This window comes from Pseudopodoces humilis, chromosome 28 (assembly GCF_049639895.1).
Source record: "Pseudopodoces humilis isolate 2021_Gansu_Grassland_sample_001 chromosome 28, ASM4963989v1, whole genome shotgun sequence".
NCBI lineage: Eukaryota > Metazoa > Chordata > Aves > Passeriformes > Paridae > Pseudopodoces > Pseudopodoces humilis.
Genome location: NC_142227.1, coordinates 4,589,770 through 4,617,472, shown reverse-complemented (window position 1 = coordinate 4,617,472; position 27,703 = coordinate 4,589,770). Strand labels below are relative to the sequence as shown.

At 54.2% G+C, this 27,703-nt stretch overlaps 1 protein-coding gene across 8 annotated transcripts in view; it reads right to left on the bottom strand.

Moving 5' to 3' along the window:
* The window catches only part of TCF3 (transcription factor 3), an 83,101-nt gene extending 59,229 nt beyond the window's left edge, over positions 1-23,872 (bottom strand). For all 8 annotated transcript variants that reach the window (XM_088067886.1, XM_088067888.1, XM_005531339.3 and 5 more), the window contains exons 1-3: positions 23,766-23,872; positions 21,556-21,657; positions 14,491-14,563 (exon numbers count right to left, since the gene is read on the bottom strand). In XM_088067886.1, the coding sequence (XP_087924012.1) occupies positions 14,491-14,563; positions 21,556-21,630 (148 nt within the window). In that variant the 5' untranslated portion in view covers positions 21,631-21,657; positions 23,766-23,872. The remainder of the gene's footprint in view (positions 1-14,490; positions 14,564-21,555; positions 21,658-23,765) is intronic.
* Between the last annotated feature and the right edge of the window lie 3,831 nt (positions 23,873-27,703).

The window sequence follows — 27,703 nt, the reverse complement described above, 5'->3', positions numbered from 1 at the left end:
GGTGGGCAAAGAGAAGGGGAACAAGAACCAGAAGAGCTCCAGGGTTTGGGGCAGACGCTGCCCAGGTGGGACCACTGTCACTGGGAGAGCAGCCACTCCTTCCACGCCCACCAGTGCCACATCCCCAAGGCTGGCTGTGCCAGGATGGAGACAGCTCTGCACATCCCTGGGCTCAGGTGATACCTCTGGATTGTCCAAAGTGACCCTTCAGAGAGGCAGAGACAACAAGGCTGACCCAGAGCTCGATGGTGCAATCACAGACCAGACTAATTCTGCTCCTGGGATGCACCTCCCACCCCAAAGCATCCACAGGGTGCAGAGGTGAGAGTCCTCCCATGAATGGCACAGCCAGAGCCTCCTGCCCCAGTCCCCAGCACCTACAAGGCCAGAGAGCCCCTCATGCCATGGGAAGGTGCCAGACCCCTTCTCTTCCTGGGAGAGATTTTAGAGTTAAAGCAATACCGGTAGTGGGATTGTCAGCAGCACAAATGCACAATCAGGAGGGGAAGATGTGGGGGGAAAACATCCAACTGGCAAATATAATACTTGGAAGGAAAAGCAGATTTTTAAAAAAATAAAAAATGAGGGGGTGGCAAAAAAAAAAATCTCAGGAAGTCATCTAGTCATTCCTGCTCTTTGCAGAAACAATAGACTCGGGATGCTGGCTAAGTTATAAATAATCCTGCTGGCTACACAACACAAATCCAAGACAGGAGCAGGGTAACTATCAGCTCCATGGAAAGTGAGTCACTACCTTCTTACAGCATTCCCAAAAAGGGAAAACACCACGGCCCCACTCCCGCTCTGCTCCACTGGCCAGGACCCCATCCGAGGGCAGGAGCAGCTCGGTGACACAACAGCTCTGAGACTTGGACCCCCTGAGCCACAGTGAGCTCCAGCAGCAGTTACACTGATCCTAAAGCAAAGCAGGACACACAACCTGACACAAAATCACAGTCCTGAAATAGCCAGAGCTGGAAGGGACCACCAAGGATAATCCAGTGCAGCCCCTGGCCCTGCCCAGACCCCCCAACAAGCCCACCCTGAGCATCCCTGAGAGCGCTGTCCAAACGCTCCTGGAGCTCTGGCAGCCTTGGGGCCGGGCCCATTCCCTGGGGAGCCTGGGCAGTGCCAGCAGCCTCGGGGGGAAGAACCTTGCCCTGAGATCCATCCCAAGCCCTGGCACAGCTCCAGCCCTTCCTGGGCTCCTGTCCCTGTCCCAGAGCAGAGCTCAGCCCCTGCCCCTCCGCCTCCCCTCGGGAGGAGCTGCAGCCCCCGAGGAGCCTCCCCTCAGTCTCCTCTGCTCCAGCTGAACGAGCCAAGTGCCCTCAGCTGCTCCTCAGAGCCTTCCCCAGCTCCGTGTCCCTCCTCTGGACACTCTCCAACAGTTTTGGATCCTTCTGGTACTGTGGGACCAGTGGCAAGAAAGCTCAAATTGGGGAAAATAATGAGAAGCCACCAACTCCACAACATCCTTCTCTTTTTAGAAAGGAAGTTGCTATTGTGAGATGCTTTGGCTGAGCTGTTTTCCAGATCCCTCCTCTGAACGTGAGAGCAAGTGCAGAGATGAGCAAAGCCAACATGCCTCAAGATGCTGGTGAAACTGCACCAGGAAGGGTGGGTGTGCCAGGGCTCTGCCCCTGCAGGAGGGACACAGCCCCTCTGGCCTGGCAGCTCTCGGGGAAAAGGGAAGATGCATCTTTTTGGGCATCCAGAACATCTTTGTCACTTCGGAGCACTAAGTGCAGCACCCAGGACCGGGGTGTCCCTGCATGGCCACAGCCCCCTGGAGCCCTTGTGTCAAGAACAGAACATGAAACCATGGAACGCTTTGGGTGCAAAGGGACCCCAAAGCCCAGCTCATTCCACCCCTGCCATCACAGGGAAACTGTCCCAGGCTGCTCCAAGCCCTGTCCAACCTGGCCTTGGACACTTCCAGGGATGGAGAGCTCCCAGCTTCTCTGAGTAACTGATAAAGTGAAAGAGCTTCCCAACTGAAGACTTGGAAGTGACATAAGTTCTCCTTTATTAAAAAAAAAAAAAAAAGACCCAAACAAAAAAAACCCCAACAACAAAACTTCCTGACTTGTTATTCCATTACTCAAATCTGGAAATGTAATCATATTAGTTCAGCTGCATTAACATAGCAAAATCCCCAACAAAAACTGTCATAAAGATTGAATTGATCTCCAAGGAGTGAAGAGAAATGAGAACAAAAGTCAGAAACCCGAAGCAACCATGGCAAGCCCAGCACCCAAGCCACTCTCTGACAACAGATTCACAGAGGATGTGAAATAATCAGGATGCAAAGTGATTTTTAAGAGCTTTTTTTGCCAGGTAGGTGAGGTAAAAGGTCAGTAAGAGCCATGCAAGCACACCCAGCTCAGCAACATAACACTGAGTTTGTCACAGAGCTTAACTCAGCTTAAATAGACCTCAGTCAAGGGGAAAAATCCAGCCTCGAGCCAAGTGGGAAGTCCAGGCAGCTCTGAGGGACTCTGGGGATGTGCAGTGTCAGCTCAGCAATCCTATGGCTCCCAAAACCTTCAGCAGCCCAAGCAGCAGCAAAACCCCTGCTCCTGTTCTGTGGTACCTGGGGAGCACTGCCCAAACCACAGCCCTTTGTGGGAAGGGGCTTGGAGCAGCCACTGCTCCAACTGAAGTGAAAAACCAAAAGGCCTCAATCCCCAGCCTGGGATCTGCAGCCAGGGCCCTTTCAGGGAACACCGGGAACAACGTGAGGGGCTCCTGTACAAACCTACCTGAAGGGCTGGGAACATGTAGTGAATCCCACCTGGTTTGGGCTGAAAGGGACCTCAAAGCTCATCCAGTCCCACCTCCTGCCATGGCAGGGACACCCCCCACCATCCCAGGCTGCTCCAACCCCCATCCAACCTGGCCTTGGACACTGCCAGGGATCCAGGGGCAGCCCCAGCTGCTCTGGGCACCCTGTGCCAGGGCCTGCCCACCCTGCCAGCCAACAATTCCTTCCCAATATCCCATCCAGCCCTGCCCTCTGGCAGTGGGAGCCATTCCCTGTGTCCTGTCCCTCCAGGCCTTGTCCCCAGTCCCTCTCCAGCTCTTCTGGAGCCCCTTTAGGCCCTGCAAGGGGCTCTGAGCTCTCCCTGGAGCCTTCTCTTCTCCAGGTGAGCACCCCCAGCTCTCCCAGCCTGGCTCCAGAGCAGAGGGGCTCCAGCCCTTGGAGCAGCTCCGTGGCCTCCTCTGGACTGGCTCCAGCAGCTCCATGTCCTCCTGATGTTGTTCCCCAGGGCTGGGGCAGCTCTGCAGGTGGGGTCTCACCTGAGCACAGGGGCAGAGGGGCAGAATCCCCCCTCCCCTGCTGCCCACGCTGGGGGCTCAGCCCAGGACACAGCCAGGAGTGGAGCTGCCACCAAAAACAACTTGTTAAGAGTAAATCTATTCCCTCTCCCTCATGGGGCTGGAGCTCTAGCACCTCACAGGCCTTGGAATGACCACCCAGCCAGACAAATCCAGTTTGAGAGGAAAGGTGTGAACACTTTGAACCATGGGACAAGAAATGAAGGAACCCTGGTTTAAATTTTTTTCTTCAAAAAGGGAAAAAAAAACACCCAACCAACCATATGTGATGGGGAGGCACATCCACCTTCCCACAGCTTTTCGGGCCATTCATCATTTGGATAAAATCCAGTTTCACATTGAAATTCAGCTGGACTTTCAAATGCAAATCCGAGGAGAAGAGCAACATATGGTAGAGGTTAGTGCATATTTTTCCTAATTAGATGGCAAACTGCTGCTTTGTATAACAATGTTAACAGGGCAGGAGGAGCCTTTGCAAGGGAGACCACATCACTTCAGAATAAAATGTCCCAGAAAGCAGAAGAGGCCCAGGCCACCCCCACTCTCAGGGAAGGTCACACACTCACTGCCACCAGGATGGGTTTTGTCACTTGTCAGAAGTGAGACTTGTCCCCCCAGCTTGGGAATGACAAGGCAGAAAGGTAAGAGAGGGGATTGGAAACAACAGTGACCCCAGGGCTTGTCCTGAAGGATTTTGGCTTCTTCCAGGTCAGGGAAAACGTTACCAATTCCCCACCCCAGGGGCCAGGGATGAAGGAAGGATGGGCAGAACTCCCTGAGAAGGGGAGGAACAGCTCTGCTTTGAGCAGTGCCCAGCAGCCACCATCAAACCTGCCCCAGGAGAGGCAGGTGCCACCACCAGAGGTGACCCCAGAGCTTGCTGGCCACATCCACTGCCTTCAGACAGGACAAAGGGAGCATCACCCACTTTCTTGGAAGGTTATTCCCAGCTAGGACAAGTCGAGGTTTATAGATGACTGTCCCTTGCCCTGTTTGATCCGAAAAAAGCCACATCCTCATGTCCCTGTGTGCTGGAGGCCACCCTCCCTCCCAGCCTTGGCCCCAGAGGCTCTGATATGAAGCTCATTTATTTATTTTCAGTCCCTGTCTAATCAGGCAAACTCCCCTGCTAGAAAAAGCTTATGCCACATTAACTTCACCTCCTTCTTACTCCTGACGCAATCCCCAGCTAAATTTAGAGGAAGACATTGCCTGAGGTCACTTTGGAGGTGGGGATGTGCTTCCCAGGGTTCACAGGCAGATGGACAGTGTTTTTTAGATTTTTCTCCCTGCTGGCTTTGGAGCTGGGCTACCTGGTGAGTTAATTGAAAAATTCAGGATTAAAAAATGAGGGCAGATGTCCTGGACTGCCTCTTTCCCTTCTTTACTGGGGGAGTGAGGCTCTGGAGGCAACTTCCCTCCACAAACATTAATCAGGGCAGGGAGAAGAGCATCCAAACAGCCACTGCAGAAACTCTCAAAAGCTGAACCAAGAAATCTCCTCTCATGGCTCAGATTTTCCCTTTCTGATGTTTGTTCAGATGTAATTCCACCCTGCAAGACAGGGACAGACAGACCAGGATCTCTGCAACCAATTGGCAAAACTCCCACCCTCCACCTTCCCCCAAACCAAGGCAAATCCCTGTCTGGAAGGCAAGGACAGAATGGCCACAGTGGCTGCTGCTGGTGAGGACACACCTGGAGACTCTGCCACCAGATTGAATCTCGCCCAGGAGTTGGATCCTCTGGCAGAAAAACCCCAAATAGTGACAAACCTGTGGGCACAATGACATCTTTGGGCACTGCTTTGCTGTGCTGAGGGGGTTGGCCCGGTCCCCACTCCCAGGGGGGCTCTGCCCCCCCAGATGGGCTCTCTGCTGTCACACAGCCCCGTTTTGGGGCCACAAGAGCTCCGTGCCTGGCTTGCCTCAGGTGATCCCCGATCCTCAGCCGTGCTCCCAGGCCCCTGTACAATTACACATTCAGCACCACAATGTATTTCAAAGTGTATTTCATGCCTCATTTGGCAACAAAATTAATTAAACTTTAAGTCACCACTGAAGGAGTGCAGCACCTCTTCCCTCTGTGGGTGTATAACTCAATTTGTTTAAGCTAATGTGCTAATCAAAGCTTGCCAGGTACTTGGGGACCTCCCGGCAGAGATGGCTCTGAAGTGTGCACAGGATGGGCTCTGCTTGGAGGGGGGACCAGGCACTGACTGTCCCAGCACAGGTCCTGCCACCAGCCTCTGAAAAAGCCTGGATTTCCTAAAATGCAATCCCTCCTCCACCAGCACCAGGCCCCTGCAGTCAGGCCAACATATCATCCCAGGGGTTTGTGGGGCTGGGAGCTGCCCACTAGCTGGAAATCACAGAATCCTGGAATATCCTGAGCTGGAGGGACCCTCAGGGATCATTTATCCAACCCCTGGCCCTGGCCAGACCCCCCAACAAGCCCACCCTGAGCATCCCTGAGAGCGCTGTCCAAACGCTCCTGGAGCTCTGGCAGCCTTGGGGCCGGGCCCATTCCCTGGGGAGCCTGGGCAGTGCCAGCACCCTCGGGGGGAAGAACCTTGCCCTGAGATCCATCCCAAGCCCTGGCACAGCTCCAGCCCTTCCTGGGCTCCTGTCCCTGTCCCAGAGCAGAACTCAGCCCCTGCCCCTGCCCTCAGGCGAAGAGGCACCAAGGGGATCACTGCTATCCTGGCTTCCCAAGCTCATCAGTTTGAGGGCACTGCATGGATCCAGCTGGGCTTGGGGATGTGCCAGGGAAACCCCTGCACACCCCTGAAACATCCTGACACTGCCCAGGTCCCTTGTCCTGGCCACACAGGGACTGGTGGGCAATTCAGTGCCCCCATTCCCAGCTGTTTGGAGGTGCTGGGAGAGTGCAGATATCCCAGCTTACACAGATGGGAATCCACCAGGCAGACAGAACCAGAGTGGTTAGAGATGGAAGGGGCCTTAAAGCTCATTCCCACCCTCTCCCATGGCAGGGACACCTTCCACCATCCCAGGCTGCTCCAAGCCCCATCCAGCCTGGCCTTGGACACTGCCAGGGATCCAGGGACAGCCACAGCTGCTCTGGGCACCCTGTGCCAGGGCCTGCCCACCCTCCCAGCCAACAATTCCTGCCCAATATCCCATCCAGCCCTGCCCTCTGGCAGTGGGAGCCATTCCCTGTGTCCTGTCCCTCCAGGCCTTGTCCCCAGTCCCTCTCCAGCTCTCCTGGAGCCCCTTTAGGCCCTGCAAGGGGCTCTGAGCTCTCCCTGGAGCCTTCTCTTCTCCAGGTGAGCACCCCCAGCTCTCCCAGCCTGGCTCCAGAGCAGAGGGGCTCCAGCCCTTGGAGCAGCTCCGTGGCCTCCTCTGGACTTGTTTTGATGTGGGTAAACCTTCTGACATCACTAAGACAGCTCTATTGTCCCTACATCCACCACCGGCTCCCCCTTGGCTCCCTCCCTTCCCATGATGGCCCTAGGTGAATCCCTCCACCCTGTGTCTGGAGCAGGGAGCACAGTCTGGGCAGAAGTGAAGAGGATCCTCTCCAGGCCACCAAGACAACAGAGACAACAGTCAGGAACCAGGTATTTATAGTGTCCATCAGTTGTGTGCATTGGGAAATGTAATGCCAGGTGAGAGATGAGGCACTCCAGAGTAACAAAAAAGCACTTTGTGCTAAATCCAGCCCCTTAAAACACCCATTTGTTGTCTCTAATTAAAAATAATACTACTACTAATTGCAGTTTGAGTGTCACTGCACAGAACCATTAACAGTGGAGATGCACCAGGCCGAGGAGCTGGTCACACGTGGGACACGTGCTGCAGCAGGGCACCCCACAGGGCATGAGGAATTGCAAATTAGCAGCAGCAAGGTCCAGCAGCAACACTTGCCAGACCTGCTGGGTCCCTTCCAAAGCCATCTCTCCCTTTGGAAAGGGCACAACAAGCGTGGAGGCCACGAGCTGGAAGGCTGAGCCAACATGTGCTGCTCAGGCAGCCCTGAGTTGGGGCAGGATTGGAGGTGAACTCAGGCAGAGCTTCAGAAAACCCCAGAGTCCTGCCTTGCAGAGACCACCTAAGAGCTCAGAATGCAGGTGAGAGTCCTGAGGAACAGGGCAGTGACAGAGGGAATTCACAGAATCCCAGAATGGCTTGGATTAGAAAAAAATCTTACAGCCTATGCAGTGCCACCCCTGCCATGGGCAGGGACACCTCCCACCATCCCAGGCTGCTCCAAGCTCTCTCTATCCCGGCCTTGGACATTTCAGGGATCCAGGGGCAGCCACACGCTGTGCCGGGGCCTCCCCACCCTCACAGGGCAGAATTTCTTCCCAATATCTAAGCTGAACTTACTCTCTTGACTTACTAATTGCTGCCCACCAGCTCCTCTCGCTAAAGATAAGGTGGTGCTGGAGCTTGTACCTGTTCTTTCAGAAGGCGCACATCTAGTCCAGTTTCCCCTCAGCTCCTCAGATTTTTACACAAGACACACTGATCCCATTGGAACCCATCGAGCTGCCACGGCCTCACTGATGCGGAACTGCCTCATCCAGGGGAGGAAAGAGCTCTGCCGTGAACAGAGCCCTGCACTACTTCAGCAATTCTGGCAAATTAAAACTGTGCTTAAACAAGGTCTGTGGCAAACTGGCAGTTTCTAAACTGTCACTTATCTCAGTACACTTTTCTGGCACTCCCAGCATTCTCTGCACTTTTTCCCAGTTAAAGATCTTAAATCCAGTCAGAAGGATTCTTCTCCAGGTGGGAAACGAACAAAAAAGCCCCAAAAGAACCCCTCAAAACCTCCCCTTGAAAACATGAACCCTTCACACCTCAAGTTAAACACACACTGAGACAGGGACTGGTTATATTTGCTTCTCCCCGACTGCTAGAGGAGCCCTGAGCTGCTGCTAGAGCATCCCCATAGCACTGTCACCATCTCCCTGCTTTTCCCAGGCTTGATCCTTGTGTGTCCATTAGAAACCAGTTGTGCCTCTGGAAGGACAGGACACCCTTGCTCCCAGTAGTGAAATAAAATTCAAGGGGAAAAAATTAATTGCAAGAAAGTGAGAGCCCTTCATATTTCAAGCCAGGTTGGACAAGGCTTGGAGCAACCTGTGATAGTGGAAGGTACCCCTGCCCATGGCAGCAGATGGAATGAGATGGGCCCAAATCTGGGATTCTGGTTCAGCCTCACTGCAAAGGCACAGGAGAAACATCCGTGCAGGTGGGGAAGCCCTGGGAGCAGGAACATGCACATGAGGATCAGAGATGGGGTGTGACCCTGGATTTAAAGCACACAGGTGTGAAGACCTTCCCCTGCCATTTGTTGCCCCAAACATGCCAACCTGCACTCTTTGCCCCAAGATTTTGGGCCCTCCAACTCCTTTTTTCCAGACCTTGTTTTCTATATCCTGGTAAATGGGATGCACCCCATGGGGAAAACAGGGAGCAGAATGGGGAGGGGGAGGAGAACAGGAGCTTCCCAAGGACAAAGACAAAACCAAAGCAGAAAGTCTGGTTTGCACGGAGGAGATGAAGGTCACTGAGAGTGTCCAGGCTTTGTTACCGGCAGGGTGGGACTGCAGCACATGGGGGTGTCCCTGCCACACCTGGAGCATCCTCCTGCATCCCATGGGCTCTGCCAGTAGCAGGAATGGAAAGGCTCCAGCACTATGGAGAGCAGGGGGATGTAGGGACTGCACTTGGAGGCAATGAAACTGCACGGCTTTGTAAGCTGGACCTGACCTTGGAAAGGCTTTTCCATGGAATCCCAGAATGGTTTTTGGGTTGGAAGAGACCTTAAACTTCATCTCCTTCCAAACACCTGCTGTGGGCAGGTTCACCTCCCACTGTCCCAGGCTGCTCCAAGCCCCGTCCAACCTGGCCTTGGACACTGCCAGGGATCCAGGGGCAGCCACAGCTGCTCTGGGCACCCTGTGCCAGGGCCTGCCCACCCTCCCAGCCAACAATTCCTTCCCAATATCCCATCCAGCCCTGCCCTCTGGCAGTGGGAGCCATTCCCTGTGTCCTGTCCCTCCAGGCCCTGTCCCCAGTCCCTCTCCAGCTCTCCTGGAGCCCCTTTAGGCCCTGCAAGGGGCTCTGAGCTCTCCCTGGAGCCTTCTCTTCTCCAGGTGAGCACCCCCAACTCTCCTTTGATTTCCTTTGATAATGGCTAAACAGTAACATTTACTTTGAAACAAACGGTCACACCAAGGGCCTGGCGAGTGAATTTTTCTGCTTTGCCTTTTTCTGTTGTGGTGGCTTTGTGTTTGGTGACAGTTTGCATGAGCACGCCATAAAAACACACAGCCCAGATCCCAAACTTGAACGGGAAGTGCCAGTTCTAAATATCAAGTCCCATATTGCACACCTCATGTCTGCCTTTCATCATCCATCAAAATAACAAGCGGAGCCCAGCACTCCCACTTCAGCGTAAGCAAAACATGTGGGAACTCGAGGCAGTTAGTAGGAAAACGTGATACAGCCTTGCTAATAAAAGCTCCTGCTTTCCTCACTATGGAAAACAGTTGCAAATGGGTTTCTGCAGCCTGGGACTTGACTGCTGACAGCACGGCGACAGAAATGCTGCGCTTGGCTCTTCCCAGCCCTGCCTGTCGTGGTCCCTGCAAACCACCCAGCTCCAGGAGCAGAGGGGAGCCCAGCACCATCCTGCTGCCTCAGACCCTGCCCATCCCACTCAGAGCTTCCCAACACAAGGGCTGCCTGCACACTCAAAATAATTAAACCTTCAAACAGCTCCCCCATAGCATCAATTAAAGAGACAACCCCAGCTTTCAGAGAATTTATGACTCTCGGTGCTGTTGCCACAGGTATCCAAGTTTGTGCGTTGTTTAAAGCAAGTTTCAAAGGGGATTCGGGCTCGCCTCCCTCCAGGGAGAATCCATTTGCTTTGTTCACCAGACTATAACTTGAAATTTGTTACATGCACCGGCTTGTAACCCTTTGAAAAACTCCCTGCTTCACCAGCTTCAAATGGACTTGATGAACTTCCCCCGATCAAAGCAATTCCCTCACAGGGAGCCTCAGCTCATGAGCAAGGAAGCACCAACGAATTTTGGGGGTAGGAATCACAGCACAGGCCAGGAGGGGACCCTCCCTCCCAAACCCACCTGAGACCCCAAGCAAAGAGCCCAACCCACTTCAGCACAAAGCATAAAGGAAAAGGCACTTCATGCTGAATTTTGCTTATTTAAAAGGGGAGGAAAAGAAAAAAATAAAAATTAGCAGAGGTTTTTCTTGTTGAGAGCAGAATAATTTGTCAGCAGGAGACCCCATGGCTCCCATCCCATCAGGACCCAGTCCTGGCACCCCACACCATTTGGGATGGGAAGGGAGATGGTTGCACACCCTCCACGTTACCCACAGGTGGAAGTGCTGCTCATGCACTGCTCCAGGAGATGTTTTACCTGACTCAGCCACGTGCCTTGGGTTTATTTCCCTGCTCTGCAGAGCCCAAACCCCTTTGCTGGAGCAAAGGTGCAGCCAGCACGCACCAACCCTGCTGAAAACTCAGCAGCCACGAGGCCACAGCACAACTCTGCTGCCTCCAGCCACTCCCACTGCCTCCATGTCAATTAAAATGGTCATTTCCATGAGAAATTCAGCCCCAGTGGTTTCCTGCTTGAGGCAGGGCCCGATGAAGCACTGGGAGGGAGCTTGCTGCAGCTCAGATTAGTCATTTATGAACTATGATACGATGGGGGACACGCTTTGAGATGTTCTGCTACTGCAAATAACAAATACTTTTTGGGGAGGGGACAGTGAACCTCTTTGAGGAGCAGGACAACAGGCATGGGCTGAGCACCTTGGCTAAAATAAAACCCCAGCAGCAAACAGCCCCTGCTGGAACACTCTGGTTGCAGCTCCAGCCCCAGGCAGAGCAGCTTCCCGTGGTGACCTATATGTGCTATAAATGCTGCAGCCACGGGCTGGGTGACGTCAGCTCCATCCTTGTGGCAATTGTTGGGTCTCTCCTTGCCAAGAAAAGGCAAAGCGGAGGTGCTGAATTGTCCATGCGGCGGGGGAGCGAAACCAGTTCCTCCCCGGAGCATTTGAGGACAGAAATGAGGGGAACAGTGGCAGGGCTTAAAATAAAAGCAGGAGGCAAATAGGAAAGCAAAGGGATCTCGAAGCTGGAGGGTCTGCGTGAACACTTTGAATTTTTCTGCCCTGGGGGAGAAAAAGGGCTTCCCTTGGGCCACCAGGAGCTTGGCCAGGGCAGTTATTAGAAACATGGAATTGTTAAGGTTGGAAAAGATCTTTAGGATGTTCAAGTTCAACTGTCAGCCCATGTTCACCACTAAAGCATGTCCTCAAGTGCCTCATCAACACCTGTTCTGAACACTTCCAGGGATGGTGATTCCATCACTGCCCTGGGCAGCTTGTGCCAATGGTTAACAACACTTCTGGTAAAGAAATTTTGAATTTGAAAAGGATTTGAATTTGGGACAATTTTATCACTGGGATTCCCTGTTAAAAAATGCTTCTGCTCCTTTATTTACTTAGTTGGACTTTGGAAGCAAGAATCTCATTTTGGCTGGGACTGATCAGTCAGTGCTTTGCTCCCTTCCCTCCTTCCATCCTCAGTTCCCTGGGGAGGAAAGAGCCTGGAGATAACAGCTTCTCTGGAAGGGAAAAAGAATAAAAGCTGCACACTGCCCCAGCATTTCCACAAGGAGATGGGAAGAGGGAGATCATGAATTCCTGTGTCCAACCCAATTACACCAACCTAGTGATGGGCTCCCATCCTGCATGGGCAGAAGGATAAAACACCAATATTTCTGGCACATGAGTTAACATCAGTTTGTTATCTTGAGGTTACCACAATAAGCCCAAACAAAGAGATCCTGGCACTGTGATGCACAGCACCAAGCTAAGACTCAGACAAATCAGTGTTTGCTTCTCCTTTGCAGGCAGAGAGGAAATGCTGCGCTGCCTTCACTGCAGGCAGCAGTCAGCCCCCTGACTGAGAAGTGCTTGAAACACATGTGGCACATTAAAGAAGCCCAGGCCTTCCTGCATGGCAAGATGTAGTGTGATCACCTCCAGGTCCAGGCTATGGTGTGGCTGTGAGGTGCCCTGCTCCCCCTGCAAAATCCAAGGACCAGGCTCTCTGCCCTCCAACCACATCAAGGTTAACGATGACTCCAAATCAAATTTTGAGCTGGATGACTGCCTGTGTGTTGAGGGATGAACTACCTTAGGGGATAACCAAGGCTAGGTTGGACAGAAACCTGGTCTAATGGAAGGTGTCTCTGCCCATGGCAGGGAGTGGAAAAAGATGAGCTTTAAGGTCCCTTCCAACCCAAAGCCTTCCATGATTCTGCAATTCTAACTAGCATCTGATTGCCTCAGTGAATAAAGCTAAACCAACAAACCAACAATCTGTGAAGCAACCTCTTGCCATTTTCTAGGGCCTTGTTTAGACACCTTGGATCCTTCTAACAGGCAGAACATAGACCTCTGCATGGCACAACTCACTGATGTCTTACTGCAGTTATTCACCCCACCAGCAAAAAGCCAAAGATGCAGAAGGAAGGCAAAGTCCCAAAACTGACACTTAGATGAAATTTGTCCCCTCATCTCCAGGTGAGGCCAGGATGGCTGCCCAAGGGATAACTCTGCTGCTGGAACAAAGCTCTTGCCCTACACCCAGCCCTGAGCTGCATTCCCAAGCCAGGATGCCCGTGGATGAGGGAGTCTCTGCTGTGTCCAAGGCTGGGACAGCAGGGATTGTGCAACATCCCTCAGTGCAGCTGTATAACTCAGTGCTCTTTTTTTATGAACTGCTCCCAGTCAGGCTCAGAGAGCAGAAGGCCAGAGGAAGGGTGGTGACTACCTTTCACTCACCCAAAAGAAAAGAAGGGGTGGGGAAGAATCAAAGATTTGGTGTTGTTTGGGCTGTAGTGGGGTCTGGCTGTGCCGCAGGGCCCCACTCCAGCCTCTGCTTCTGGCCAGCACCACGGACCTGGCAGCCAAGGCAGGCTCTGAGCAGGAAACGGATTAATGGGAGCTCCTGCACCGCTCTTCTCCTCCCAGCGTGTAGCACGCCTTTTGTGGATTATTTTAACAGCACAAGGCACACAAGGAACACTCACTGGAGAGATCAGCTTCCATCTGGGTTAACCCGAGAGTTTTCTCCCCTCCAATTTCCTCCAGCGCCCACTCAACAGCTTCCCTCCCTGCAAAAGTGTTTGCTCAAAACCATCTTGACACGCAGCTAAACAGCTCAGTCTGAGAGCATCACATTTGCCTGGTGCAGAAGCAGGGCAGGGCAGAGCCCCCATCCCGCTGCCGCAGGTTCCCCAGTGCCTCACTGGGGCATCACAGCCGCTCTCCAGAAATCCCAGCCCAGTCTCTGGGATGCATCTCAATGTCACAGCACAGCCAGGAGTTTTCCTGCACAGCTGGAGCCAGCCCAGGGCAGGGAAGGCTGAGTTTTAACCATCCACGAAGTGTTCAGCAGGAAGGGCAAATTAGCTGAACTTCCCTCATGCCAGGGGCTGTGTGAGCAGCTTCCCTAGGCATTAATACCCTGGGTCAGGAATCCTCCACCTGAGCCTCAAACCAACCAGCACACTTAGCCTCCAATTGCAGCCCTCTCGTCCCCACTGCCCTGTTCCCAAAAACTTTGGGTGTTCAGCATCCCTGGTGCCCTCCTGGCACCCTGGAGGGCTCTGCAAGGTCCCTTTGGGAATGCTGAGATCCCACCCAGCAGCAGGGACCTGCTGGAGGGGCTGCATTGAACAGACCCCCAAAGTGCACCAGGAACAAGCCACCACCCCCCTATCTTCAGAGGGGAACAGCAAAAGTCTTCCAAGGCAGTGCAGACACATCTAAGCAGCTTAGAGACCAGCCCTGTCTGCTCCCAGGCTCCTGGAGCAGTGGGACAACAACCTCCAGCTCAGGCAGCAATGTCTGAATGGGAGACAGCTCAGCAAGAGCAGCTTTGCCCACCCAGACACTCATGGAGCAAGAAGGAAACCATACAGAGAAACAGCAGCAGAGCACCACCAGAAAAATACATCACCAAAATACAGAATCCCTTTCCCTATGGCATCTCTGGAACCAAACATAAATTTATTGCAAGAAACATTATGGTATAAGGGGAAAAAAAGTAAGATGACAGTACCTGATCCTCCAAACTGAGTGCTTGCAAGGGTCGTGGGTCTGTTTTTTCCATTAGCCACTGGCAGGGGAAACATCTAGAAAAACAAGGAGATGAGAGAGAAGGGAAGAGAAAAGAGATTTCAGTATGTTGGTTTTACTGTACCGCTGCAAAGGGGTCACACTGGGGGAGGGGAGGGGGGAGGCAGCCCGTTATTGATGCAAAAACCTTTCCTTGTGTGCCTGCTCCATCGCTCAGGAGGGGCAGGAGGGAGGCCCAGCCCTGCTCCCACACACATCCCCATGTGCACAACCCCTGGTTCTGTAGGGGCAGCTGGAAACTAGCCAAGGAGCATCCCTGCTGTGGTCCAAACCAACAGTTTCATCCCAAAATTGCTCACCCTGGCTCCAGGTGAGCCCTGGGGAAAGGCTGACTCCACTCATTAAAAGCCAGCAGGATAACGACAGCAATGCTATTTTATCCCTCACTATTCCAGCTCCCACAGGAGTCCTGGTCCCATCCCACACCTCCAGCCTCGTGCTGGGGAGGACAAGGGCTGCCTATGGGGCTGGCAGGGCCCACTGATGAGCCCCCAGACTCATGGAGCAGCTCCCACCCTGCTGCTTTGGGGACTCCAGCAACACCAGAACCTAACACAACCCTGGGGCCTGGGGGGAGGAAGCTGCTCCAAGGGCAATATCATTACACATGATTTAAAAAATTAATATATTTCACAGAATTAGTTGCTCTAGGGACTTGTTTGCTCTATCACTGCAGCTTCATTATCACAACTGAGCCTCTCCTGCCAGGAGCTTACTCAAAAATACTGCACACCTCGTCACCTAACCTGTATAAATATTTTTAATAAAAGTTGGTAGAGTTTCAGAGGCTGCTATTTAATAATTTACATGCACCTGCGTGCAGCAGAAAAGAAAACTAATTCTCCTCCACACAAATGGAGCTCCAGCCAATAAAACAACTGGTGGGAAAATGCTCAGTGAATTAACATTTTAATATCCTTTTTCTACTCAAGATACTTTCACCACCAAGTCATTTGAATTTTTATTATTTTTAGCTTTGTAATGTCTGAGTAACTCAAAAGTTTAATGCTTTGAAGATTAAACAATGTAATGGCACAAGGGCCTACAGAAAGGCAGCGTTTCATGCCCTGACATAGCTGATGTCTGGCTGTGGTCAGAAACATTCCTTTGTACAGAACCGTCTGCCCAGCTTTGTGTTCACAAATGCTGGGGAGGAGAAAAAACCCAACAAAAAAACAGTTAAATGTGGTAGAGATGCAAAGAGAACAGTTAAGGAACCAACTGCCATTCATAAAGAGCACAAATTTGGGATCATATATATGCATGTGCAGGGTGTAGATGTTTTATACATGGATTTAAATGAAGGTGTAAACAGTGTTTGCTGTTCATCCCGGCTGCCTGCACTCACCTGCCCTGACCTGCTTGCCCATGGCCCCCTGGCCCCTTGGGATGTGCCCCGAGGCTGCTGCTCACCCCAGGGGCTCCCGAGGTGTTTGGGGTGGCCCAGCAGCTCATCGGATGAGCTTTGTTTCCTCAGGAAGTTGGGCTAGAAAATAAAAACAAACCCCAAAGATTGCAGCTCACCTTCCTCTGCACCGCTGCAGGGCTTCCCTGCGCCCCCCTCCCCCTTGCAGGGCAGGAGGGGGGTTCTGCAAACATCTCCAAAAGTGCTGAAAATGGGCCTTAGGGGCTGATCCCACCCCACCTGTGCTCGCTCCCCCTTCTCAAGGTGGGGAAGAAGGTTGAGATCAAACTCCCATTTTGCCAAGTGGCAAGGGACAGGTCTGCATGTGCGAGCAGGGGGGAAAGGATGCACCAAGAACCAACCAACAAAAAGCACATTCACATACACACAAAAAATCAACCAAAAATTTAAACAAACAAACAAACAAACAAACTACAGGCACAAAAAAAAAAAATAAACGGGCAGCTCTTTTCATGAGCATTTCTGCTCAGCACTTGCTGAGGCTGAAAATCCCACGGTTTGAGCAGCAAACACGAGTGGAGAAAAGGAACAGCCAGCACCTTCTGCTTTTGCAGAACAGGACAAGGGTTCCCCCAGGACAGCAATTCCCAGCACCCCCAAAACACCCCCACACCCCCCCTCAGCCCGGGGAACTCCTCCCCTCCTCCAACTACTTAGAGAGAGATTTTGAGGCTGATGCAACATCTTCCTGCTCTCCCTCCCCATGGGATTTAGGAGTCACGGACCCCTTCCTGCAGCAGGACAAGTGGAGATGCTAAAGCACAGAATCCTGAAATATCCTAAACTGGAAAGGACCCCCAAGGATCACCCAGTGCAGCCCCTGGCCCTGGCCAGACCCCCCAACAAGCCCACCCTGAGCATCCCTGAGAGCGCTGTCCAAACGCTCCTGGAGCTCTGGCAGCCTTGGGGCCGGGCCCATTCCCTGGGGAGCCTGGGCAGTGCCAGCACCCTCGGGGGGAAGAACCTTGCCCTGAGATCCAAGCCCTGACACAACCTCATGCTGTCAAAGAAGGGTGATGGAGAGCAGGGAACCCTGGGTTACCCCTCCACATTTATCACTTGACAACCCCAGGAGGTGTTTTGGGCATTTTTCTTGCTCCCAGCCTCTTTTTCCACTGTGGTGTGGGCTGAAGCTGCCCCGAGGAGCCCGGCACAAGTCATAAGTGCCTTCGATGGTGTGTGTCGCTCAGAGGTAAAGTTCATCCACCCACTGCAAATTTCCTTTCTGCTTTTAAATGCTGCTTTAAAAATAAACTGCGGGGAGGGAGGAGATGAACCGGAGCTGGCACCTACCAGGGGACCCAGGCGTTGAGGAGGGACCCAGGCATGAGCTCTCAAGAGTAATTGGGTCATTACTTGGCCTTTGTTAGATTTGAATAATGTAGATTTAAACGGTTATGTAAAATCCCCTATCTTAAGTCCTGTATTTGGTTTTTCAAGTCCTATCTCCAGCCTCCCTGAGAGCTGACAACAATTTCTGCATTCCCTTCTAGCTAAATTTCCACCCCTCCCAAACAATTTATTCTTCCTCCATTTCTCCCTGGGTAAAAGAGGCAAATCCAGAGCATGGGAAGATCCAAATGCCTGCACCCTCCCTGCAGAGGTTATAGCCGAGAGACCCTACACGTCATACAGAAAACTCCTAAGGAAGAAAGGGAATTTGCCAGAAACGAGGAACATCAATCAGCCTCTCATTTACTGTGTCCATCTAGAAGAGCATCTCTTTTCAAATTAAATCAGTGCTCACTCTCTCTCCTCTCCCACCTGATGAACTCCAGGCTGGACCAACCTCAGGCCTGAATTCGAAACCTGAAATCTATTTTGCAGCATGGAAACTATCCAGCTGTTAATCTGGGGAGAAGAGGCAATTTGACTCAAAATACATTGCCAGCAGGACATTCTATACATGTTCACTTAAGACAGACCTTCCTGACTACAGCCCCGAACGCCCACTGTGTGTGAAGTCAAACTTTAAACCCCACAACTGCTTCGCTCTGAACAAAACTCAGAGTTTTATCATGGAAATGCAGGCACTGGGCCTTGGCCCAAGCAGGGCATGGCTTCAGCATCCTCCAGCGGAGCAGCAGGAGTTGCTCCAGCCCTGCTTGCTGCCAACAGTTTGGCTCCCACCCCCGGATCCGGGGTTGGAGCCGCAGGAGCCGCGGCGCAGCGGGAGCAGCCGTGGGTGCAGCGATGAGAGGCAGGTCCTGTGTGACTGCTCAAGCCCCTGCCCACCCTGTGCCGAGCCAGAAAGCCCCTCTGCCAGGCAGCTCCCCGCAGCATATGGTTAATACTCTGCTAATAATCATGGCTGTTAACAGCACCTCGCTCCTGCCAGAGCCCCCGGCTGGCACTGGCACAGGGCCGCTCCCAGCTCGGCTGGCGCTCGGTGCCACCGACTCACCCGGGGCTGCTCTGCTCCCCTGTCCTTCAGAGCAGCCCAGCCCAGCCAGGACAGCTGTGTGGCACCTTCCCTCTGCACACCAGCACAGGTGAGACACTGCCTGGGATAACCAGTAACCACAAAAAGTCCTTGAATCCTGGAATATCCTGAGCTGGAAGAGACCCTCATGGATCATCAGTGCAACACCTGGCCCTGCCCAGACCCCCCAACAAGCCCACCCTGAACATCCCTGAGAGCGCTGTCCAAACGCTCCTGGAGCTCTGGCAGCCTTGGGGCCGGGCCCATTCCCTGGGGAGCCTGGGCAGTGCCAGCACCCTCGGGGGGAAGAACCTTTTCCTCTTATCCAAGTCCTTGTGGTTGATCATCTCCCGACAGCACAGGCAGCTCCCCCCATACACAGCCTGTGCCCGTCAGGCTGAGCTGCAGAGCCTGGCAGCCACCAAAGCCCAGCCTGATCAATAGGCTGAGCTGCCCACTCGGGTCTATATGCAGGATGCTTTCTCAAAAGCTCCTCTCCAGATCTGCCAGCCCATCTGGGCCTGCTGCCAGGGAGCAGTGGTGAAGGCAGGCTTACAAATTACCTGCACTTTGGGGCAATTAGAAAAGGCAATTTATCTGGGGGTAGAGGTAAGTGTGCTGCCATGCACACCCCAAAGCATCACTGGGCCTTTCCTTTGACTCCTGCTCACTTACAGATTCCTTTGATTTGTGCCCTTTTTGGCAAATTACAGTGGCACAAGGCTTTTGGTGAGTGCTTTGCAGTTCAATATCTACCAAATGGATTTATTTATTAGAGAGGGGATGAGTCTCTTCTTTCAGGACTGCAAGCCCAGTTTGCAGCATCTCGCACAACTCTTGTCATTTACTGTCCCCAGGAACTTATGGCAGGCCATACCACCCCCTTAGGGCCTTAAAATTCCCTCCCTGTACAGCAAAACACAGGACAGGGCTAGACCACAGACTGGCAGGGCTGAACACATTTTCCCTAGAAAAAAGGAATCAAAATACTGGTCTGAAGCAAATGCTTCCAGCTGCTCTGAGTAGCTCTGCTTTTCCCTCCTCTCTACTCTCCTGGAGAGGATTACTGAACCAATGCTCCACTCCTGTTTATTCAGAGAAAAATATAAATACACTTGAAAAAGTGAGCTTTGTGGTCAAAAATCCTGTATCCCAAGGACACAGGGAGAGCAAACCATGGAACACCTATTCAACAGACCCATCTACTGTCTAGGAAGCTTTTCCATTTCAGCTCCTCATCCTTGAGGAGAGACGTTAATATTCCCTTTATGCAAAGGAGGAGAAGGGTGTGTGGAGATGAGGGTTTGTGAAACAGAGCTGGCTGCGGTCCAGGCTGCGCCAGAGCCCATCGGCCAACGGATCCTGCAGGGAACGTCTTCGAGTCATTTGCTGAAAAATGACATTTGCAGGCCCTGATGTTGTGAGCACCTACCCCCAGCACCTCCATGGCAGCCTTGGAGGAGCACAGGATGAATTCTGGTCCTTTCCAGAATTACATCAGTGGAAGAGCATTGAATCCAAACCCAAATTTAACCTTTTTGGTGTGGATTCACCTCCAAGGACAGAGACATTTGTGTACAGAGGGACCAGGTCAAGACTCCTCCCGGGAATACAGCTCCAGGCATGCAAATGAGGATGGCTGGTCAAATTGGAAAATAAGGTCTTGGGTTTTTTTCTAAATGGTGAATGGGATTTGTTTTTTTTTTCCAAGGAGAAAAAGCAAAGTGGGACCTGCTGCAGCCCCCATCAAGGAGCAGGTTCTGGGTTACTGACCCAAAGTGCAGTTGACGGAAAGCCCCAGGGCTCCTGCAGGACCTCTGAGAGGGACAAATAACCACAGGAAGCACTGATCAGATTCCTGGTCTCACAGGGATACCATCGCTGCAGTCCCTGTACCCACTTTAAAACGTTCTACCAGAAAAGCCCATTACCAGCAATTTAACAGAACCAGCCTCCCAGTAGAGGTACGAAACTGGGAGAACTAGGCCTCTCCTGCAGGAGAATTGCTCTTGGGGGGCTGATAGTCACCCCCCCCTCCTTGCTGCCCCCTCTCCAGGGCAGAGCCCTGTCAGGACAAGTACAACCCCCAGCTGTAGAAAAAGGTTTATTTCCCAGGGCTGAACCTCAGTGTGCGGATGCAGAAAAGCAGATGAGCCTCAGCACATCCACAGGTGTCACAGCCACCAGGACAGCAGGTGACCCTAGCTCTGCCACCACTTTTTGTTCCTTCTCCTCCAAGGGGCAGAAACATCAACCCAGCAGGGCTGTGGGCTGGGTGACCCAGACTGGGGTGACTCTCATGGCCATTCCCCCTCCTGGAGCTGTTTCTATCTCTGCAACACGTTTGCTTATCTCTACAGCAAGACACACGCTTGGAGTGCCATGAGAGTGCAGCACACAACAGAGGAACCCAACAGACAGTTATTTCCCTTTGAACACCAGCTCTGCCCTCCACAAGTCACCTGCCAAGGAGAGGCAGCACTGCTGGCAGTGCCACAGTGGGATGTGCCAGGAACTAACCCTGCTCTGCTGTGACTAAAGGGACTTCTCCTCCCTCTGAGCTGTGCACACCCTTCAGGGGGAACTCTTAGGTCCTGTTTCTTTGAAAATAAACAGCTCCTAAATGCAGCTCAAGGTTTCCAGGATATAGAAGAGCAGAGCATGGTGAACACAAGTGTCCAACTACCGCGAAAGTAACATGCTGGAAAGCTTGGACACATTTCAAACTGTGACAAAATAACCTGTGGGAGCAAAAGTTTAATAGTCTGGATGTAGGGAGAGGAAAAAAGCTTGATTAATCAGCTACTGAAGTTACATCTCCGCATTGCTGCAGAAACAGTCACCCAGTGAACATTTAAACAGAGAACACACAACTCTGTTAATTCCCCCAGAATTTCCCATCCAGAAAAGAAACCTCTCTGCCTTCCCGGCGAGGGAACAACACACGTTTGAGGGGAAGAGGGGGAGAGGAGGGGCAGAGGCTTTGCTTTAACTTGAAAATAAACAAGTTGCAGCACATGTGCACGCACACAAACACGGCACATCTGAAACCCATCATGTCCAATTTACAGGCTCACATTTCCTCCCCTGTGCAGCTCCCAGCCCCAGGGCTGCGCAGCCCCCCGGCCGCACTCGCTCACCATACTGAAGTCCAGCAGGTCACTGAGCTCTTTGTCTGTCCCAACTGCAGCCATTCTCTGCTGCTGCTGATTCATATTCCCACAGACTCAACAGTGGCAGTCCTGGAGAAAGCAAGGGGGAGGGGAGAGAGATATTTTAATGACTACAGCAAACTACCCACCCCATTGATGAATATTTTAAAAAGACAGAGTGGAGGGGCGAGAAAAAAAAAACCCTGAATGCGTCTGCAGCGTCCAACTCCGGGGCCAGAGCACAGTCGGAGTCCTCACACAGCACCCAGCGGCAGGAACAAGCGTTCTATTGACCAGACACACTTGTATGTTAGTTTTTTGCTGCCAATTCCACTAGTTCAGGCCAATTCTGTTCCCGGCGTGTGGCGAATGAAGGGGGGAAAAGAAAGAAAAAAAAAAAAAAAAGGAAAAAAAAAGAGTCAACTCATTTATCAAAGGGTTCAGGCAAGTTATCACTCAGGCGCTTGTCTGGCTCGGCTCGCCCCCTCGCCTTCCCCCACACTTGCTCCCCGCAGGAGGCTCTCTTGTCCTTGCCGAGTTTTGTTAAAAAAAAAAAAAAAAAAAAAAAAAGTGAAAAAAAAAAGTCTGATGTTACAGCTCTTTCCTTCGGGTCGCCGAGCACCTGCAGCTGCTTTTTCAGGGGCTGTGTTTGGGGATGCCCAGCCAGGCCGTGCTCAGTGAGAACTGAACCTCTCCACTCCCAAAAGGGACTGGAAACAAAAAAATTTTGTTTTCGGAGTGTTTTTGCAAAAATAAAGCCCTCCAGGCAACCTTGAAAGATAGGTAAATATTATTCTTCCTAATTTTACAGATTATTTTTTTTCAAAAGGGAGATTGATCTTTTTGGCCAGCTTGCTATGATAGAAAAATATTTCTTTGGGAGGGAGGAAGAGAGGCCTGGGATGAGATAAAAGATTCCTTTTTTTTTTTTTGGCCTTTTTTTTTAGGAACTCATTCATGGTTACAAAGGGCAGCTGGCCAATAAATTTAACTCATTAATCGTAAGGTTAAAAAAAAAAGACGTAAAAAAAAAAAAAAAGAAAACTCCACACGATCCAAAGTGTTTGTAGGCTCAGCCACTACATTTCAATGAAGTTTCATTAAAAAAGGCTGAAATCAGCCCAGCATGTAAAAAGCCTTCACCACTATAAAAAACAGCCCGGGAATTTTCTTTTTTTTTTTTTTTTTTAAATTTTCATTTTCTTTGAAAAGCCTTTTTCAAAGTGTCATCAGGGCATCTGGTCAGTGTTTTTAAAGCCACTTTCCCAAGCTTCAGCCCCAGTGCCTCAAGTGGGGCTGGGGGACACAAGACCCCGGAGAACCCAGGGAATGAGGAGGGTACATCTCTTCCCAGACCCCCAAACCCTGCACCCCGGAGGCACCGGGGACAACGTGAACAAAACCCGTGGCCACCCCAAAGCCAGGCTGGGGAGGTTATTTTTATTTATTCCACGCGCACTTTCTGACCCCAAAGCAGCCCGCGGGGCCGGGGCGCTGGGCCGGTTCCCCCTCCCAGATGTCCCCGCTGCCCCGGGGTCCCTCCCCAGCCCGGACAAAGGCTCGGCTGCCCCGGGACGGGCGCGGGCCGGGGGTGAAGTTGTTCGCTGCCCCTCACCCACGACCCCCGCGCCATAGAGACGGGGGTCCCGGCGGGCAGCCCCCGCCCAGACCGGGGAGCACAGGAGGACGAAGCGGCCCCCACCAGCCCCCTCCCTGCCGGGGTGGGGGAAGCCGAAGCAGCCGCCCCCGCGCTGGGTCCCGCGGCTGCTGCAGTCCCCGAGCCGGGAAGGGGCTCACGGACTTCTGGGGGGGGCTGCGGCGGGCCGGGGGCGGCCGGCGGGCTGTGCTCGGCTGAAGTTCGCAGCAGGAGCGAGCACCGGGCCCCCTTCCCCGCCGGGCACCCGCACATCCCCTCCTAGGGGCCCGCACGCCCCCCGAGCCCGCCCCGCCGCTGCCGCCCCCCTTCCCTCGGCCCCGGCAAACTTTGCCGAGGGGACAATAGCGCCGAGCCCGTCCCGTCCCGCTCCGCGCCCGCAGCCCGAGCGCTCCGAGCCCCGCCACACCGGCACCCACAGCTCCGGCACCGCCGCGCCCGCAGCGCCGGGACCCCCTCTCCACGCAGCCCCAGGGCGGCGCGGCCGGGTTGGCTTGGTTATTATTTTATTATTTCTACATTTTTATTTTTTTTTTTTTTTTACCTGTTCCAGGCCCGGCGCGCCCGGGGGAGGGGAAGCGCATGAAGGGTGTCGGGGGTCGCGGCGGGGGCGGGGGCGGGCGCGGCGCCCAGGCCCGGGGGCGGCGGCGGCGCCTATTGTTCTCCGCCGCCGGCGGATACAATGTAGCGAAGCGGCGCGATCGCCCCGCACCGGGCGGCGCGTGCGCCCCGGCCCGCCCCGCGGCCCCGCCCCGCGCCGGGCCGGGCCCTAACGCTGCTGCTGCTGCCGGGGCCGCCGCTGCTGCTCCGCCTCCCGCCGCCGGCCCGCCCGCCCGGCCCGCGGCCCCCGCATAGTTCCCCCCGCGGCGGCGGCAGCCACGGCGTCTCCCCTCACAGCCCCCCCCCTGCTCCCGCGCCCGCCTCTGCCGCCACCCCCCGCACGCCCTCACGGCTCGCGGCCGCACGCCCCGCCCCCGCCGTATCCCTCCGCCCGTAAAAGCAGCGAGGAACTGGGAATGATGCCGCCGCGAGCGCCTCACGGCACCGGCACGGGCGGGGCCGCTCCGGGGGCAGCGGAACGGGACCGTGGCGGCGGCAGCAGCGCGGCGGGGACTCCCCCGTAGCGGGGACTATGTTTCCTAGCGGAGGAGAACGGGCGGTCGGGGAGAAGCGACAGTGACGACACGGGAGCTCCGCGAGATGGACTGATAAAGCAGCGGGGGCTCGGCCAATGGAAAGGCTTTTTTGCTGTGATTGGCAGATGATCTGGCCAACCAGGACGCGGACTGTCGTGGTCCCCGCCCACCGAGCGCGGGGGCGGGGCCCGGAGGAGGCCGCGGGTTGCCGTCGCCGCCCGCGGCTCCCCCCGCTCTGACGGGGCCCCCGGCGGGGCAGGCCCGAGGTCCCTGGGGGTCCCGCCGCGAGGGCCCCCGCCCGGCAGCTGCTGCCTCGCTGCCGCCGCCCCCCGGGACCCTCCCCGAGAGGCCGAAAGGGTCTGGCGGGACCTGCGTGGCGGCCGTGGCCCGGCCGCGCCGCCCCCTCAGGGGGCCGCAGGGGGCCCCTTCCGCGGAGCTGGGCCTCGAGGTACCCCCAGCACAGCGCAGCCCCGGGGGCTGTGGGGCCGGGGCAGCCCCGCTGTGGGGTCACCCGAGAGCGCTGAGGCCTGGACCGGCCTGCGCGGCTGCGACCCGGCCCCGGACGGGCCCTGCAAGTGCAGCGGGATCGAGAGCCCGCGTGTGACATCCTGGAGTCGCCTCAGAGCAGCTTGGATGCGGAGAGGCATCAAATTTCGTCTCTTTCCACCCCCTACGATGGGTAGGGCCACCTCCCACCATCCCAGCCTGCTCCAAGCCCCGTCCAACCTGGCCTTGGACACTGCCAGGGACCCAGGGGCAGCCACAGCTGCTCTGGGCACCCTGTGCCAGGGCCTGCCCACCCTCCCAGCCAACAATTCCTGCCCAATATCCCATCCAGGCCTGCCCTCTGGCAGTGGGAGCCATTCCCTGTGTCCTGTCCCTCCAGGCCTTGTCCCCAGTCCCTCTCCAGCTCTCCTGGAGCCCCTTTAGGCCCTGCAAGGGGCTCTGAGCTCTCCCTGGAGCCTTCTCTTCTCCAGGTGAGCACCCCCAGCTCTCCCAGCCTGGCTCCAGAGCAGAGGGGCTCCAGCCCTTGGAGCAGCTCCGTGGCCTCCTCTGGACTGGCTCCAGCAGCTCCACGTCCTCCTGATGTTGTTCCCCAGGGCTGGGGCAGCTCTGCAGGTGGGGTCTCACCTGAGCACAGGGGCAGAGGGGCAGAATCCCCCCTCCCCTGCTGCCCACGCTGGGGGCTCAGCCCAGCACAGGGGGGTTCCTGGGCTCAGTGCCCGTGGCTGGGGCAGGTTGAGCCTCTCACCCACCAACAGACCAAGTCCTTCTCCCCAGGGCTGCTTCCGATCTGTTCTTTATCCAGCCTGTGCCTTTGCTTGGGGTTGCCCTGACCCATGTGCAGAACCTTGCACTTGAACTTGATGAACTTCATGATTTTGGCACAATCCTGTCTCTCTAGCCTAAGTCCCTCTGGTTCCTCATCCCTTCTCTCCAGTGTGTGACCTCACCATGGAGCTCTGTGTCACCAAGTGCCCTGGATCTCACTGTCCATGTCAGCTGTAGAACTCCACCTGTTTACCTGCCCACTTTGCCTTTGCAGCCAGTGCTGGCACTTGAAACAGCTTGCAGGTGCTTGGGGTCAAAGGTGCCAATGGCTCCTAGAATGTGTGTCTGCCTGGCTGGGGTGAGGGAATTTATATTGTTCCCTGGGGTCCTGGGAGCTGCTTCCCCTACCTCTTTTCCAGCTAGTTTATAGAGGAGCTGGGATTGGGCCTGGCGGTGGAGAGATGGTGCTTTTCCCAGTTAAACCTTGTTCAGGAGGTGCAGGAGCAGAGGCACAAACACATGGTTGCAGCAGGTGTGGGATGGGGTTTACCTTATCTCCCTGCATCCACCCTGGATCCCAACACAGGGATCTTGGAGGAGCTGGGCTGCTCTCCCTGGCAAAAGCTGCTGCTCCTGCTCTGCCCAAGCAGTTACAAGCTCATCGGTCAGCAGAGCTGGTTTGGCTTTCCCTGTGCCTGACCCTTCTGCTTCCAAATCTGGGCCAGCTGTCACCTGCAGCTTTGGGCCATTTAGCTTTTATTTTCTTTTTTTTTTAAGTGGAAAGAATTGCCCACATTTACATGGGGTCACTGACCAAAGTCATCTCCTGTCATCAGGGACGGATCATCGCAGGGGTGAGGATGGCCCCTGCCCCAGTTCAGCAAGGATGAGGATGTGGGCTGGCAGTGAGGTGCTGGTCCAAGGCACATGGAATCATAAAATTGTGGATCAGTTTGGGTGGGGAGGGACCTTAAACTTCATTTTGTTCCATCATCATGCCCCAGGGTGGGACATTTCCTACTGTCCCAGGGTGCTCCAAGCCCTGTCCAGCCTGGCCTTGGGCACTTCCAGGGATCCAGGGACAGCCACAGCTGCTCTGGGCACCCTGTGCCAGGGCCTGCCCACCCTCCCAGCCAGCAATTCCTTCCCAATATCCCACCCAGCCCTGCCCTCTGGCAGTGGGAGCCATTCCCTGTGTCCTCTCTCTCCAGGCCTTGTCCCCAGTCCCTCTCCAGCTCTGGGTGAAGGAAGGCAAGCATTGCCTTGTTGCTGCTGCTCTGTAAAAAGGAGCCATTCACCACCTTCTGCTGCATTTTTGCTGTGCCCAGTGGCCCTTGGAACTGGTGTCATCCCTCAGCACCCTGAGCTCAGCCACTCCCTGCTCTGTGAGGCCTCCTGCCAATGCCATCTCTCTCCTGCTGCTCCCCCTCTGCCTTCTTCTCCTGGGGATGACAGGGAGAAGATGAAACATTTCCCTAACACAGTTATATTCTAATTTTGCATGTGTGGCCATAATTTCTCTGCCAACAACTGTAATTAAACCTTCGAGTTTTGCTCTACTGCTGCTGGTGACTCAGGAAAGCCAAGGGATCATGGCATGGCATGGGCAGGAGCTGGCATGAGCCTCGCTGGTTTTCCACAGGCATCCATGGTCAGGACAGTGTGGGATGAAGGCAGTGAGGAGATTTTCCTGCTCTGAGCTGTTTTGGTCACTCGGTCTATTTTGAAAATAGAATTTGTGTTTCATAGAATGGTTGGGGTTGGGGAAGACCTCTGAAGATCATCCAGTTCAACTCCTTGCCAAGGCAGGGTCACGCAGAACAGGTGACACAGGAACACATCCAGGTGGGTTTTGGAGTCCCCCACTCTTGGACAGAGATTTCACAGCCTCTTTGTGGAGCCTGTTCCAAGGATCTGCCACCCTCATGGAAAGAAGTTCTTCATCGTGTTGAGGTGGGATTGCTGGTGGTTTAGTTTATGGCCACCTGCTCCTTGTCCTGGGTGCCAGAGCAGAGTCTGGCACCATTCTCTGACACCCCTTGGGGATACTTGTATGGATTGGTGAGATCCCCTC